The sequence below is a fragment of the Rana temporaria genome, chromosome 13 (assembly GCF_905171775.1).
Source record: "Rana temporaria chromosome 13, aRanTem1.1, whole genome shotgun sequence".
Lineage (NCBI taxonomy): Eukaryota > Metazoa > Chordata > Amphibia > Anura > Ranidae > Rana > Rana temporaria.
Window position 1 is genome coordinate 36616957 of NC_053501.1, and position 16938 is coordinate 36633894.

General features: G+C 44.8%; 1 protein-coding gene and 1 non-coding gene across 5 annotated transcripts in view; both read right to left on the bottom strand.

Annotated features, from left to right (window-relative positions):
* The window catches only part of DAAM1 (dishevelled associated activator of morphogenesis 1), a 232703-nt gene that overhangs the window by 11710 nt on the left and 204055 nt on the right, over positions 1 to 16938 (bottom strand). For all 4 annotated transcript variants that reach the window (XM_040332233.1, XM_040332231.1, XM_040332232.1 and 1 more), the window contains 3 exons: positions 12204 to 12311; positions 10023 to 10083; positions 5980 to 6111 (listed from right to left, as the gene is read on the bottom strand). In XM_040332233.1, the coding sequence (XP_040188167.1) occupies positions 5980 to 6111; positions 10023 to 10083; positions 12204 to 12311 (301 nt within the window). The remainder of the gene's footprint in view (positions 1 to 5979; positions 6112 to 10022; positions 10084 to 12203; positions 12312 to 16938) is intronic.
* On the bottom strand, positions 6246 to 6374 carry LOC120921466. The gene has a single exon (XR_005744886.1). It is a non-coding gene; the product is annotated as a small nucleolar RNA SNORA63 (small nucleolar RNA).

Here is a 16938-nt window from a genome sequence, read left to right on the forward strand (position 1 = left end):
TTCAAGGGCCGGATAAAAGCAAGCAAAGGGCCACTGTCCTAGGGGGAAAAAAATTAATAAAAAAAAAAAAACCTTCTTTGGCCTGTGGTTGGGGATTAAATAAGCAATTGCAAAGCTGTAAGCCCTCTCCTCCTGTGATCTATAGCAGTGGTCTCCAAACTGTGGTGCAGCCCTTTGCTTGCTTTCATCTAGCCCCCGGGGCACCATTTTCATCCACCGATACCAACAATGGGACACATTTTCAACACCAATGAAGAGGCAGAATATCTCCCGATGACACCAACAATGCGGGCACCATTCCTCCCAGTGACACCAACAATGCGGGCACCATTCCTCCCAGTGACACCAACAATGCGGGCACCATTCCTCCCAGTGACACCAACAATGCGGGCACTATTCCTCCCAGTAACACCAACAATGCGGGCACCATTCCTCCCAGCGACACCAACAATGGGGCACCATTCCTCCCAGCGACACCAACAATGGGGCACCATTCCTCCCAGCGACACCAACAATGGGGCACCATTCCTCCCAGCGACACCAACAATGCGGGCACCATTCCTCCCAGTGACACCAACAATGCGGGCACTATTCCTCCCAGTGACACGAACAATGGGGCACCATTCCTCCCAGTGACACCAACAATGCGGGCACCATTCCTCCCAGTGACACGAACAATGGGGCACCATTCCTCCCAGTGACACCAACAATGCGGGCACCATTCCTCCCAGTGACACCAACAATGCGGGCACTATTCCTCCCAGTGACACCAACAATGCGGGCACTATTCCTTCCAGTGACACGAACAATGGGGCACCATTCCTCCCAGTGACACGAACAATGGGGCACCATTCCTCCCAGTGACACCAACAATGGGCCACCATTCCTCCCAGTGACACCAACAATGGGCCACCATTCCTCCCAGTGACACCAACAATGGGCCACCATTCCTCCCAGTGACACCAACAATGGGGCACCATTCCTCCCAGTGACACCAACAATGGGGCACCATTCCTCCCAGTGACACCAACAATGGGGCACCATTCCTCCCAGTGACACCAACAATGGGGCACCATTCCTCCCAGTGAAACCTTACAGCCCCCCTTAAGTCTAAAGGACACTAAACTGGCCCTTTGTTTAGAAAGTTTCAGACCCCTGATCTATATATAGCAAGGCCAAGAGGAGCTCATCTTACTGAACAGAACCAGGCCCTGTACCATGCACAGTCATTTCAGCAATGGACAGAAAATGTTCTCAGCTCTCTGCTGAAAATATAGTGAACTCAAAGGAACTGGCAGGATCATTATGGATAAAGAAAATAAATGCGTAGTACCATTGAACATTGTTATACAGTCCTGATACCATGTAGATCTTTATTTTATCTTGAGGATAAACTTAAAATATTATGTTGTAATTTTTGCACTATGAATTCCTTGTTACTGTTAGATGGGGATATTTAAAATGTGTGAAATAAGCTACTGTGACAGCCACTTTTTCACATGTCTGCTCTAGCAAGGAATGTGCTCAGTAATAATTCTTCATCTCAGAGGTTTTGACGCTTTCCTCAACACCCACCTACCCCTTTTTTTGAATGCTGCCTCACCCAACTCCAGGTGTACCGTCACTCCCATAGGCCCTGAGGCTGCAATGGCTTCACCGCAGCTAGTGTACATTATTGCAGAAGCTTCATTGACATCATTTACGCCAATCCCTATTATTCTAAGTAAGCGCCTGTCTATCATACCTTCCAGGTTTGTCTAGTTCTCATTTTCAGGTTCAGAAAGAGACCAAAATCGGGGTGATATTTGGCAGCAATGTTATCATTGATCCAACAGAGGACATCGGACCATTCTCTGTACCATGAAATCAAACCAATCTTGTCCTCTACAATTCCATCGATGTCCTTGCAGTTTTTTGCTTATTTTGAAATACAAATTGAAAACACAGATAAAATCTGCTGGAATTTGTATAAGGACCCCCCCCCCCCCATTTTTTTCTCAAAAAAAAAAACACAATGCCAATTTCTACATTCCAGCTGTGTTCTTGGCTTTCTGCTGGGTCTAGCCCTTGTAGTCCTTTGTGCAGAAGACCCTAGAGTCTCATTCTGCCCTCTTCCTGTAAACCTAACCTGTCCTTTAAACACCTCCTCCAGGGGGCGCTTCATCATGGGATTACTGAAATCCACAAATTAGCAGCACTCGTTTGCGCTCATTGCCGAACGTTTGTTTTTTGAAAATGGGTTCAGACGATTTTCCGTATAGTGTATGGACAACCCATTTTCGAAAAACGAACGTTCAGCAATGAGCGCAAACGATGGTGCCATCATGTAATGACAGATAAATCGCTCAGTGGACATACCTTTTTTCATATACCTAGTGCAGACAGTTCGACGAGAAACACACTAACCTTGTCCTTCGTTTTTTTTGGTTCAAAAACGTCAACGATTATCGATTTTGTGCCCATTAACTGGCCAAAAAACGAACAAACTGTCTAAATGACCGAATTTTGGCCGATTTTTCGTATAGTGTATGGTCAGCATTACTTTATGTCAGAAAATGCCTGTCCTCCACCAGAGGAAGAAGTGGAAAATTCTACAACATAACCTGGACCAGAAAAAAAGCTATGCAAAGGGATATTTTTCCCCAAAGAAAAAGACGGAGGAGAGAGGAGGGGCACAAAAGGCTGGAGTTCTGCTTTAAATTACTCACAGCCTACAATTTACAATGTATGAATAGCAGAAAATATTTATCTTTTTGGTTTTAGATTAGTGATTTAGTGTTGGGAGATTATAAAATGATTTTTTGCTGCTTGTGCCGTTGTGAAATCTCTTCCCTTCCTGGCCTGGAGACTCAAAATGAAGAGGGAAAAATCTTCTAAAGATAAGTGGTCACCATTGGAAGATTTATCCTTGCCTCTTGTTCTGATGACAACTCTAAAATGTTGGATTTCTCATTGCTTTCTGTCTTGTGAGGGACAAATACTTCGAAATGTAGACATCAATGGAACACAAATGTGGTGATCACCACACTCACAGTCCATTGACACTTCCTCCAGCTCAGTAACTGAAAATACATAGCTTGGTACAGACATGGAGCTAAAAGAAGAGTCTGCAGGAACCCGTGAGCTGAACCCGCTATCCACAGATTGTGGTTGCAACGCGTTGCAGGCTCATATGCAGATTTTTCTTTTTTTATAAAGGCACATTTTTTCTTGCCAATGTGGTTGAATTGTATTATTTTTTCAGTAGATGTACTCCGTCTTTAAGAAAGCAAATAACACTGAGCTTTGCACAGGCATGAATGGAAAAGGCTTGGAAAAGTTTGGTGCCGGCTGTTTTTAGGCACACTGGCTTCTTTGTTCCTGGGAGATAACTGACCAAGTGGAACAATACAGAAGGACCAAGAACATCTGTCCTGGACCCCCTCCCTCTTTCCTCCCATTCTTTAACTTGCTGCAGTAGATCAAAACTGTCCATTCAGATTATCATGCGTATTGATCTGAATGAGTTACAATATTGATTTTCTCCTGCAGTGAAACTCTTCCCATCCCAGAAAATTAAGAATCAGTGGCTCTGTGTTGATAGAGAAAGACGTCCATTATTAAAGGCAGAAGTTTGTTTGTTCTTAGAGTGGGGAAGATTTACAATTACTGTCATTTGTCTGTCTGTGACACCACCCCCTGCAAAACACCACGTGGGCACAGATTGGCATCTGGTTCCTACATATTTCCACTACCCCAGGAATAGAAGAATATAGTGTGTGTATATATATATATATATATATATATATATATATATATATTATTATTATTAAGGTACTTCTATAGCGCCGTAAATTTATGCAGCGCTTTACATATATGTACATTCACATTAGTCCCTACCCTCAAGGAGCTTACAATCTAAGGTCCCTAACTCAAGCATACAAAATGCCTGACACGCCTAAACGTGGGTAAACATTTTACTGCCGGTTGATCCGACGGTGCAGCTGGCTGCTCTCATAGGCAATCAAAGAGAAGATACTCTCATCGACTCTATGGCCTTGGAGGACCGCAGCGACGACTGTCACTTCCGGTTCAGACTGAAAGTAAATCATTATTTATTTATTTTGTATCCGCTTCCGAGCCCGCCCATCGTACATATTCCTGGGCAGGGTGACATTCATATACCAGGGCCAATTTTAGGCAGAAGCCAATTAACCTACCAGAATGTCTTCGGAGTATGGGAGGAAACCGGAGTACCCGGAGGAAACCCACGCAGGCACAGGGAGAACATGCAAACTCCAGGCAGGTAGTGTTGTGGTCGGGGATTCGAACCAGCAACCCTTTTTTACTGCTAGACGAGAGTGCTACTCACTACACCACTGTGCTACACACACACATACACAACTGTATTTATTTTTTAGGTGCTTACAAACATCCAGCAATGTGTGCAAAATGAATGGTAAGGGAAATGGGAAGGTGAATTCCAGCCCTGAAATGCTGTGTTTGCAATAATGTATTTTCTAAATGCAAAAAGCGCAGGTACCTGAATTAGACCTTAAAATCCCCTGTACAGCTTCACTCATACCGGGGAAGGCAGCAGTAGAAGCCAATCAGGTATGCAAATATACCAATTACAACCATGCTAATAGGAGGAACGACGAATTGAGTCTGCTGATTCAAATAAGACTACTGCTACTCCTTTACGGTCCAATCACAAGCCGAGGGCAGAAAAATAACGAATCTGTATTGCTTTAGCTGCAGGTTGATGGGTCACCAGCCTGACTGTGTTGTGTAAGGGCCCATTCACATGTGTTTTGCTCTATGAAGAGTGATCAGCGTTAAGATAGCTATTCAAAGAGCATTTTACAGATGGTGAGGAGGAGTTTTATTACCTCCTCATCTCCTGCTTTAACCCCTTGAATCCCACACTAGCGTGCAGAAAGCACTTGCATTACACATGGCTGTGGGGAACTTTGGAGAGCAGCCCTATTCCCTTGAAAGCTATGGGGGTAGAATTCCTGCTGTGGCTGCAAAGCATCACGGCATGTGCATAACCCCAGCTCCTGCAGCTAAAGGGGCTAGCGGTTGAGGAACAGTAAAGCACATCTTAACCCCCCCCCCCCCCAACCTTACGTGTGAATGAGCTCTAAATCTCAAGACGGATAGAAATTCAAATCTTTTGACAGCTATACCCGCTCCCTTTATGAATTTAAAGGGGTTGTAAAGGTAAATGTTTTTTCACCTTAATGCATCCTATGCATTAAGGTGAAAAAACAACCAACGGTACGGCCCCCCCCCCCCTGAACCCCCATTTTACTTACCTCACCTCTCGAAAGTCCCACGCGCGTCCTCGTGATCCTCTTCGGTTCCCAGCCTGGCCGTTGATTGGCTAGGCTGGACGGATTGATAGCAGCGCAGCCATTGGCTGGCGCTGCTGTCAATCACATCCGATGATGCGGCGTGCCGGGGCCGAGTGATACAACCGGCGGCTATGCCCGCAACTGTATCACGGGAGCGCGACCGCAAAAGCTTTCCACCATGCGAGCTCGCTTGCATGAAGGTGGAAAGCTTTTGCGAGGAGGAGCCGCGACAGCCGCCGAAGGACCCCAGAAGACAGGGTTCGGGGGCCACTCTGTGCAAAACGAGCTGCACAGTGGAGGTAAGTATAACATGTTTGTTATTTAAAAAAAAAAAAAAAAAAAAATCAGATTTAAATTAATGGCATTTCAGTGTAACACAATAATCTTCATCATTTTCTCCACCATACAAAGAACAAGCCCCCTGTAAAGTTCCAGGAACTGGGATAATGTGCTCACAACATGTGAACAACGTACATCAATGCGCTTGCAGTGAGAAATCTTGTTACATTCTTGCTGTAGTTTCTGCTGTGTGATCCCCATGCAGGGGAGACCATAAAGCTCCCAGCTGAGATTGGTTTGAATTAGGAACAACTTGGAAATAGTAGAGAGCAGTATAAGATGTTCACAGATGTGTACTCACCAGCTCCTTGGATTCTGCCAGCAGATCCTCAACGTCTGAGAAGCTGAAGCCAGCGACAGTAATAAACTGACTGACAACTGAGACAAACTTGTCCCCAGGCACAGAGGTCTGAGTCTTCTGATAGTCCAGCTCCTAGGCAAGGGAAACAAATCACACCGATCAAATATATATATATATATATATATATATATATATATATATATATATATATATATATATATATATATATATATATATATATATTTATTTATTTATTTATTTAAGAACTGTTTGAGACCAAGCGTCCCTGTCGGCTGTATGTTTCAGAACAGACAGGGATAGTAGGAAGCAATTTATTATTTGCAGGGGGAACGACAGAACAGCACTTTACAGCTATACTGTAACTTAACCTGCGTTAGATTTATTTTTATTTAAAGCGGAATAAACGACTCAATTTAACCATTTCCCAGAAACCGTTACATTCAAGGCATGCAGTAACTTATAACTGTCACAGTGGCTTGTGCTCTCAACCGAACTGTCAAGCCATCAAATGGCTGGTGTCATAACTGATCATATGTGCAGCACCTTGGCACCTGCAGATCAAACAAAGGCCAAGATATCAGGTTCCTTAGCTGTAAAGGAGAGCAAAGTTTAGTTCTGCTTTAAAGGAATATAAAAAAGAAGCCCTCAGGGTAACGCTGCGCTAAATGAAGAATTAATGAATTAAACCTTAAAAATGTGAAAGAGCAGCTAGCACACAAAGTTCAGTACAAAAAACGTATAAAAATGGCAAAAATCAAGAGAAGCGCAGCGCTAATTAGGTGGTAGTAGATATGAATAACCAATCACAAAAATTTGATAAAACCAACAAGTAAAAAAAAAAATAAAATTGGAGAAAAACGAATGCAGAGTCCAATAGTAAAACAGCACAATCCGTGAAGATGTTTTCACATTGGCCAATCCCCAATTGAAGTCCCTTAGTGACGAAACTCGTAGGGAGCCGCTGACATCACGCTACACTGATTGAGAGGTGGTGCTACTGACGATACAGGAACAAGAGGAGAGGAATATCGAGACGCTGCAGTTCTCATTGTATTCTACCGCTGATATTTACCGCTGACATTTATCTACTGTTTTGTAAGTGCAATATTTACCTTTATTAAAAGTAACTTTTTTTGTTAACATACTACACTATGGAAGTTTCTATCTTTTCTATTTGAGGGACATTGGACAGCCAACATCGCTATGGACACTCAAAGGTTGTGGGGAAACCTTATTCCCTAGGCTAAGTGAGACGGTTTATATCAGTCACGGTTGTCTGGTAAGCAGGATCATTACTCACTTGGGTGTCACACCTGAACTTATCACGTTATTCCTGGGAAGACTGGTAGCAATCATCACTTTCCTGACAATATATTGGTTTATTTTGGAGACTTCACAGCACTTAGAACTTTAATACTTTTTATACAAAATTATTTTTTCTTCACGGATTTGTTTTTAATTTGAAAACTTGTTCACTGATTGTGCAGTTTTACAATTGGACTCAACAATCAATTTGTTTATTTTTTCACATGTTGGTTTTATCATATTAATTCTTGTGATTGGTTATTCATATCTACTACCACCTAATTAGCGCTACACTTCTCTTGATTTTTTTCTTGCTTTAAAGGAAACCTGTAGTGGAGAGACAGGGAGACTGCCAATGCTGACCACTGTCTGAAAAAGTTGAATCCCTGGATTGTTATGATGATCCAATGGCTTCAGTAAATTCCAAGTCACTATTCTAAGTATAGGAGTTTAGGAGCCTTGACTTGGAGGAGGCGGCGAGCCGGGGAAACCCTCGCCTCAGGGGAGGAGGCAAGCCGGGGAAACCCTCGCCTCAGGGGAGGAGGCAAGCCGGGGAAACCCTCGCCTCAGGGGAGGAGGCAAGCCGGGGAAACCCTCGCCTCAGGGGAGGAGGCAAGCCGGGGAAACCCTCGCCTCAGGGGAGGAGGCAAGCCGGGGAAACCCTCGCCTCAGGGGAGGAGGCAAGCCGGGGAAACCCTCGCCTCAGGGGAGGAGGCAAGCTGGGGAAACCCTCGCCTCAGGGGAGGAGGCAAGCCGGGGAAACCCTCGCCTCAGGGGAGGAGGCAAGCCGGGGAAACCCTCGCCTCAGGGGAGGAGGCAAGCCGGGGAAACCCTCGCCTCAGGGGAGGAGGCAAGTCGGGGAAACCCTCGCCTCAGGGGAGGAGGCAAGCCGGGGAAACCCTCGCCTCAGGGGAGGAGGCAAGCCGGGGAAACCCTCGCCTCAGGGGAGGAGGCAAGCCGGGGAAACCCTCGCCTCAGGGGGAGGAGGCAAGCCGGGAACCCTCGCCTCAGGGGGAGGAGGCAAGCCGGGAAACCCTCGCCTCAGGGGGAGGAGGCAAGCCGGGGAAACCCTCGCCTCAGGGGGAGGAGGCAAGCCGGGGAAACCCTCGCCTCAGGGGAGGAGGCAAGCCGGGGAAACCCTCGCCTCAGGGGAGGAGGCAAGCCGGGGAAACCCTCGCCTCAGGGGAGGAGGCAAGCCGGGGAAACCCTCGCCTCAGGGGAGGAGGCAAGCCGGGGGAACCCTCGCCTCAGGGGGAGGAGGCAAGCCGGGAACCCTCGCCTCAGGGGGAGGAGGCAAGCCGGGAACCCTCGCCTCAGGGGGAGGAGGCAAGCCGGGAACCCTCGCCTCAGGGGGAGGAGGCAAGCCGGGAACCAGGTGGCTGCAGCAGGCGAGCCGGGAACCAGGTGGCTGGAGCAGGCGAGGAGAGAGCCCAGCAGGCAGAGCAAGGGAGGAGAGAGCCGGGGGTTGGGCGAAGAACTACCTCTCTCACTGAAGCAGTTGGCGTGGGCTCACTGGGGCTGCTGCAGGTATCAACATTTCTTTAGCACTAATACAAAAAAATAAATAAACAAAAACGGAGGTGGCCGCAGCAGCCCCAGGGAGCCCACACCAGCCGTGTTGCTGCTTCAGTGAGAGAGGTAGCTCAGTTCCAGGGGGGGGGGGGGTTCTGGATTGAGGCACCTGAACTGGGAAGGGGGTCTGTGTACTGGGTGGGGGGTTCTCTGTTGCAAAGCTGATTGCCCTGTGCTGGACAGGGAATCTGTACTGAGGGAGTAGGCTGGGAGGGAGGATAAGGGATGTTAGGGGAGGGGGTCATTTTGGTGGTACTCTGAAGTGGTCTGTGCGGCAGCCGGAGGTGTACACACACTGTGGTCATAACGCTTTGGTTCGTGGCCACGGATAGAATTATAGGTCTTTACTCATTATTAGGGGCTTGCTAGTAATTTTCTTTTTCTATAAATAAAATAAAAAGGAGCACCCTGAAGATCTTTGATCTCCTCCATGTTGTTCAGGTAGATCTCCACCTCTTAAAGGTTTCCTACCCCTAGTCTAGGGTGTTTAAACAGAACCACCTGCAGGTTGAAATTTGGTGCTGCGGCCCAATCAATATAATTTTGCTGTTTTATTTGGCTAGAGAAAGCAAATAAAGGAATGGGACACTTTATTTTACTACATTCTTGGTAGTATTCCAGCTTAAAGCTTCTGCAAAGGCTTCTTAAAGGAGAGTAACATTTAAGAAAATCAGCCAACAAACTTGCATAACATTACAAGGCTATGTACAAATAGAAATACTTAAAATGACATATTGTAGATGTACCTGTAGTGAAAGTTAAAAGCCACTTTCCAGCAGGTGCCCCTTTGACAACAGCAGCACTGTAACACGGAAGGACAGAACATTGCGACTTTAAATTGTGTGTTGGGGCTTCAAATACAAACTAGGTGTTACACACATTAACACCACCTCAGCTCCCCTTACCCGTCCTCCTATCTCACGGAGATGTAATTGTCAACTGTGCATCTGCTGGAAAGTGATTCTCTGGAAATTGTAGGCGCATTATTGTTCTACAGATGCTTTGGCTTTTACGGTTTAAGCATAAAGTTATGGAAATTTGGCTTTTTCTGCACCACATGCTTATTCCAACTCAGAAGGTCACTAGTAGTGCAGCCCATGTGGTTGATGTACTTTCAAAGACTGAAACAAGTTGGGAATACTTACAGTTTCTACAGCTTTCAAGCCATTCCTCAAGTTACCGACCTCTTTCTCCAGCTCAGACATACTATTAAATAAATAAATAATAATTATATAGGGAAAAAACATTATCCAATACAATTTTGAAGGGCAACTACTGGGTAACTACTGTATAGTAGTTTAACTGTATTTTTGTTTTTAATTTAAAGGTTTATAAAACAATACTTTATTTTTTATAGCACTTTTTGTAGAACGTCCTTAAAGTGGAGGTTCCCCCTAAAAAAAAAATTCTAACAATACATTGAGAAGACTGATTACACTGCGGGTATGCGTTTTTTTTTTTTTTTTTCGTACATACCTCGATATCGCCGTTTCATCCCTCGGCTTCCGGGTATGATTCTAGTGGGGCTGGGCGTTCCTAGTTGATTGACGTTCCTCCGACCGACGCATACTTGACGTCACGACTTTCCGAAAGAAACCGAACGTCGCTGCGCAGGCGCCGTATAAAGCAGGCGCCTGTGCAATGACGTTCGGCTTCTGTCGGAAAGTCGTGACGCGCAGTATGCGCCGGTCGGAAGAACGTCAATCAACTAGGTCCAGCAAGAATCATACCCGGAAGCCGAGGGATGAAACGGCGATAACGAGGTATGTACGGAAAAAAAAAAACCAGCATACCCGCAGTGTAATCAGTCTTCTCAAGGTATTGTTAGAATTTTTTTTAGGGGGAACCTCCACTTTAATTTACAAACAAACATTCAATACAGGATGTAAGCCTTCATTCACATCGGTGTGACTGTTCGTGTGATTTGACAGTAACACCGTACCGTATTGTCGGCAATGGAACTGCTCAAATCAGTGCGACTATGACTTTGCGGTGCTGCACCGATTTGAAAGACAAAGGGTTCCTGCACTATTTTTTGCAATTTCAGGTGCTACTTTCATAGACATCTGTGCATGATGTCTGGCAAATCGCACCTGAAATCACACTGACCTGCAGCTTTGAAATCGTGCTACATCAAGTGAAGTAGCACATTTTAAAGTGTGAATGGGGGCTAAAGCCAAGGACTAATGCCTCGTACACACGATTGGAAAATCCGACAAGAAAAACTTGGATTTTTTTTTCCCCATGACGGAATGTCGGCTCAAACTTGTGTTGCATACACGCGGTCACACAAAATTCCAACCGTCGAGAACGCGGTGACATACAACACGAATGACGAGCAGAGAAAAATGAACTTCAATAGGCAGTACGGCTCTCCTGCTTGATTCCGAGCATGCATGGATTTTTGTGCGTCGGAATTGCATACACACAAACTTTTGTTGGAAAAATTGAGAACCAGCTCTTAAATTTTTTTGTCGGAAATTCAGACAGAAAAAGTCAGATGGCGCCTACACATGGTCAGAATTTACGACTTAGGGCCCTTTCACACAGGCGGACAAACGGACCGTTTATTACAAGTCCGTTTACGGACTTGTAATGTATACCTATGGGATTGCAGACGTTAGCGGATGATGCATCCGCTAACGTCCATAACGATCCGCGTCCGCAAAGTTCCGCTTTTTCAGACGGAAGAAAAGCCTATTTTTCTTCCGTCTGGCGGAACGGATCGGATGAATACGGACACACGGTCCGTATTCATCCGATTCCCCATAGGGGAGAGCAGAGCAAAGACAGGGCAGTCTCTGCACTGTGTGCGGGGACCGCCCTGTCCGCCGACAGCTCAGCGGGGATTAACAGAGGAATCCCCGCTGAGCCAAACGGGCTAACGGAGCGGATCAATACGGATCCGCTCCGTGTGAAAGAGCCCTAAAAGCTCACATCTAACTTTTCTTGTCGGAGTTTGCGATTGGGTGTACACGGCATAACTCTGCACTTCAGCTGTGTGTGTAATCGGAGATCCAGCTAATATGTATGAGGTTTGAGATGGCATGTGTCCTACAAAGTACCAGACTAGTAATCCCCATCTGTGGACCACAAAAAGGGTAATTAGGAATCAAGTAAAAAAAAAAAAATTTACATTGACCGGACAAAAATACAAAAAAAAAAAAAGTATTTTTAAAAATATGTGGAAAAACATTAATTTCTTCAGTGTGTGAAAAGAGCTTTGTAATATACACCATAAAGTCAAGATCTGAATCGGGGGGAAATGTTCTAACCTGCCACATCCTATATACACACAGACACAAATTGGGTTTGCTGCTACTTACTGGACTTTTGCAGCCTCAGAGATACTTTGGAGCTCTTCGTGCAGGCTGACAACTTTGGGATACTTCTTTTCTACCATAGTTATAAGATAGTGCAAAAGGGTGATGTTCCTGTAAGAAGAAGCATATAGCATTATGGAACCATTCCAGAAGCCAGGAACCAAGCCAGCGACTGACAAACAAGATGGAATAGAGGGCCCTGAGACATTAGGTCTGGCCTATTGGGAACAGTAGTCTGAGTAGAAGAGATCCATCACCTCAGAAAAGGTCCAGTATCTAGCCAAAGAACTGAGGACTCACAAAGTAGGGTAGGATTATGGAGGGATGCCCAACAGCATGTCCTCAAAAGCTTGCCAATATCCAATCACTTCAAGGGATTGGAAAGTCTCCATTTTTTTTTTAATAATAAAAATAATGTACGTTATACTTGCATCCTCTGTGCAGTGGATTTGCACAGGGTAGCCTGGATCCTTCTCTTCTCGGGTCCTTCTTCAGTGCTCCTGGCCCCTCCCTCCTGTTGAGTGCCCCCACAGCAATCAGCTTGCTACTGGGGCGCCGGAGCAGAGTCACAACTCCCGGTGTCCATTCAGACACGGAGCTGCGGCCCGGGCCCCTCTCTCCTGATTGACTGACAATGGCGGGAGCCAATGGTGCCGCTGCTGTGTCTCAGCCCATCAAGAGGGAGAGTCTCGGACGGCCAAGACACTAGTGGACAACACTGGAGCTCCGGTAAGTATGAGGGGGGGGGGGGGGGGGGCTGCTGCACACAGAAGGCTTTTCATCCTAATGCATGAAGATTAAAAAACCTTCTGCCTTTACATCTCCTTTCCGTGAACTTCTGCTTGGCAGCGTTAGGGTCATCGGTTTAAATCCCAACCACGGTACTACTTGGCAGGAGCTTGCATGTTCTAAGAAAACAGGTGTATAGGCATGACTAAAAAATAACGTTCGAAACGTGTAGGCCTTTTACAGCTTTGTACATGTACTCAATAAAGAAATACGATTTTGGATGTCATCTTGAGTGTCGACCATCCCTTTCCTTATGCTAGTTTGTATGTTCTCCCTGTGCCCATGTGGGTTTCCTTCCACTCTAAAGACATGCTGGTAGGTTCATGGGCTCCTGTCTCAATTGGCCCAAGTGTGTGTGTGTGTGTATGAATGTGAGTGAAGCAAGCGATAACTGACTACAGGAAAGAAAATGGCTCGATTCCCCATCAACACAGTCGGTGTTGATGGGGGAATCCCTGCCACAGCACTATTGTGTTCTGCCGACGGGAAGCCTTTTCTGCTGGCAGAACACAAGGATCACTGCTAGAGGCTAAAGTCGCTGGCAGTAATCATATGCAAACAGACAGTTTGGTTGTACTGAAGTTGATCGATGGATTGACTTCAGGACAACCTGCCTGCCCAAAGATAAATCAAATCTGGCCTGTCACTGCTGAACCGGCCAAGACTCAATCCAGCTATGGTCAGCTTTAAGGACCTTAGATTGTGATCTCCTTGAGGACAGGGACCAATGTGAATGTATATGAAAAGTGCTGCACAAATTGTTGGCACTTTATAAAGTACCTATAATAAATCACCTAGTTAGGCCTCTTGCACACGGTACTGATGCTTGAGCATCTGCCTTTTTGGACGTAATTTTAGGTGTTTGTTTTTGCACAAATTTGTACATATTTATGCGCATATTCGCACAGGCAATACCTTCCTGGGGAAAATGTATTCATATTTATGCGCCGATTGCACGCACCAGCACAAAATGACCGGGAATGCAGATTTTCCTTTTTTTATTTTTTATTACTGAGGAATACTTGGTGCTTGTTTATGCGCCTGTCTGCACAGGCACATTCTAAATATTGGGTTACATTTTAGCTCAGTAAAGCTGAGCTTTTTCAAGCTGCTGTGTGCAAGAGACCTTATCAATACAAGCCTATAACCCTGGGTCTATGAATACTCAGCCTGAACGATTAAGATATAGAAGTAGCTGGTAACAGCGGCACCCCGCTCATCCAGTTAGCGCCAAAGTGGCGCATAGAAGGAGGGAAGTGTTACATTGCCTGGATGTGCCGTCTAAAGCACTGGTATCTATAGCCAGCAGGAAGATTACAAGTGTAACCCCAGCCTAAGCTAAATTCCCATCTTCATAAAGTCACAAACATAACAAACGTCAATCTGATAAAATAAAGGTTAACTGGATAGAGGGATATAGGACACTATATAGAGAGAAAACAATGCTAGTTGCCAGGCTACTCTGTGGAGATAATAGAATGCAGCAAGCAACCAGCATTTTCAGAAGAACTTGATTCAGCTTTCCTTTAAAAATAAAAAGATCACAGCACCCCAGGAACGAAGGGAAGTCATAAACAACATTAACATAGAAGCAGGAAATAATGTAAAACACATCCATCATTATAGACAATGTACACCACCCAGGTAGAGCGATCTGCGTCAGTACAGAAGAGACGTGGATTGCACGCATTGTATTTTCCACTCATATACTCCAGCGCTGCAGCACATGCAAACATCGGACAAAGTTGGCTTCCGTCCAACAACTGCATCATATTCGCTGTAGAATTTAAACAGCTGAATGTCATCAGCACCATCCCTCTTCCTTACATTACCTCATATAGTCCCCACAGGAGCATTTTTCATTTTTTTAATGTTGGAAGCATGAAACAAACCACAGCTCTGATGGGAAATTAGCAGCTTTCACGCGTGGGATTCTACAGAAACCCCCCCTGCGAGAGGTCAAATGTAGGAAAAGGCATTAACCACTGCTAGGAACTTGGTAATTGCTCTGGGTTTCATATTGGAGGCTTTTAAACAGAAAACCATTAAAGTATTTCCTGTGTTGTGCAAGCACTGACCAGTTTTCTCCTGTAGGGGGCAGTGGTAAAAGGAAGAGTAATGTGGTGAAGGCTACATTAGTCCTAGAGCTCAAGTAATAAGCCATTGTTAGAGGGTGATAAGCCTACATGGTTATATCTTATATGTAAACACATTACCTTGCTTCGTCAAACATAATAAAAAGTGAAGTCTAATAAACCCGAACTCCAGGCAAACAGCTAAATACACAGATGAAATCCACATATCTGGAGTGTTCTTTTACCTGCCAAAAGATTTGTTTGTCCATTCATTCCTTAGATATACACAACCCTCCTACAAAGCACAGCCCTTACTAGCAGGGTAGGAGATCGGATTTTTTAAAGCTACTGATGTTAAGCAACACTGATGCCGCGTATACACGGTCCTTTTTCAGGAAGAAAAAAAAAAAAAAGCGTTTTTTCAACTTCATCATTAAAAATTGCCCACACACCATCGTTTTTGAAAAATGATGAACAAAGCGCGGTGACGTACGACGGCACTCTAAAGGGGAAAATCTATTCGCCTTTGGGCTGCTTTTAGCCGATTCCTTGTTAGTAAAAGACGAGTTGCGCTTTTTTGTCTGTTACAGCGTTGAATGTGCTTACACCATTATGAATGGTAGTTTTACCTGAACGAGCGCTCCCGTCTCATAACTCGCTTCTGGGCATGCGCGGGTTTAAAACTTTGTTTTTGCCCACACACGATCATTTTTTACATCATGAAAAACTACATTTTAAAAAACGACGTAAAAAAAAATGCAGCATGTTCGAATTTTTTTTTGTCGAAAAACGATGTGAAGCCCACACCCGATCATTTTAAATGACGTTTTTAAAAATGTATTTTTTCATGCCAAAAAATGATCGTGTGTACGCGGCATTAGGCCAAGTTTAGTTGTGCAGTTGGCGGGCATTAAAAGCGCATGATTGAGCTGCGTTTTTAGCACCTGATCTGATTTACAGTGGACTGCAGGAGGCCAATACCAGGTCAGATTCAGGTAAAAAAAAAAGAAAATCGAATGATGTATTGATGAATACAGAGCTGCAATAATTTGTGACTTTTAAACTGCCTGAAAGTCGGCTTTAAAGTTTAAATTCACATTTTCCATTAAAATGAAAAAGTGAAGACTGTATACCCTCCCTACCCCCCTGGTCCACACTGTACTTACCTCCCGGAGTGATGAGCTGTTAGTCCCCCACATAGCCGGTCCAGTAATCAGAAATCCCTGCTCTTCCTTTTCTTTCTGCAGAACTTCCAGGATGGATTAGAGCATTTCTGATTGGTCAGTCCCAGCAGAAAACATCGCTCTGATCCATCCCAGAAGTGCTGAGAAAAGGACAGGGATTGGATTGTTTTGCGGCGTTTTAAACATGCGTTAATCTTACGGCTGCATATTGTGATTGTTTGGGCTGTGCAAGTCTACTGTGAATCTATTGTTTAAAGGAAGAAATGGCTGCACATCAATTGAAATCCAAAATCTTGTTTATTGATCACCAAGATGACAAAGGACACACACACAGATCTTGTAGATGCGTTTCGTACAGTTGTGCTTAATCATTTAGTAATGATTAAGCACAACTGTACGAAATTCATCTACAAGATCTGTGTGTTGGTGTTATTTGTCATCTTGGTGATCAATTAACAACATTTTGGATTTCAATTGATGTGCAGCCATTTCTTCCTTTATCCACTTGCCGGAAGTAGCGCTTGGTTGGACATTCCTATCAGGCACTAATTTATCAACCTGAAGCGGTGGGTCCTTCACTCTTGAACATCGATTGTTTATTAAATTTCTATATGTTTTTTAGTTTCCCCTGAGGAAGAAAGCAATTTCAAAATGCATTGGGTAGGCAGAGAACCCAATATGTATTGATCC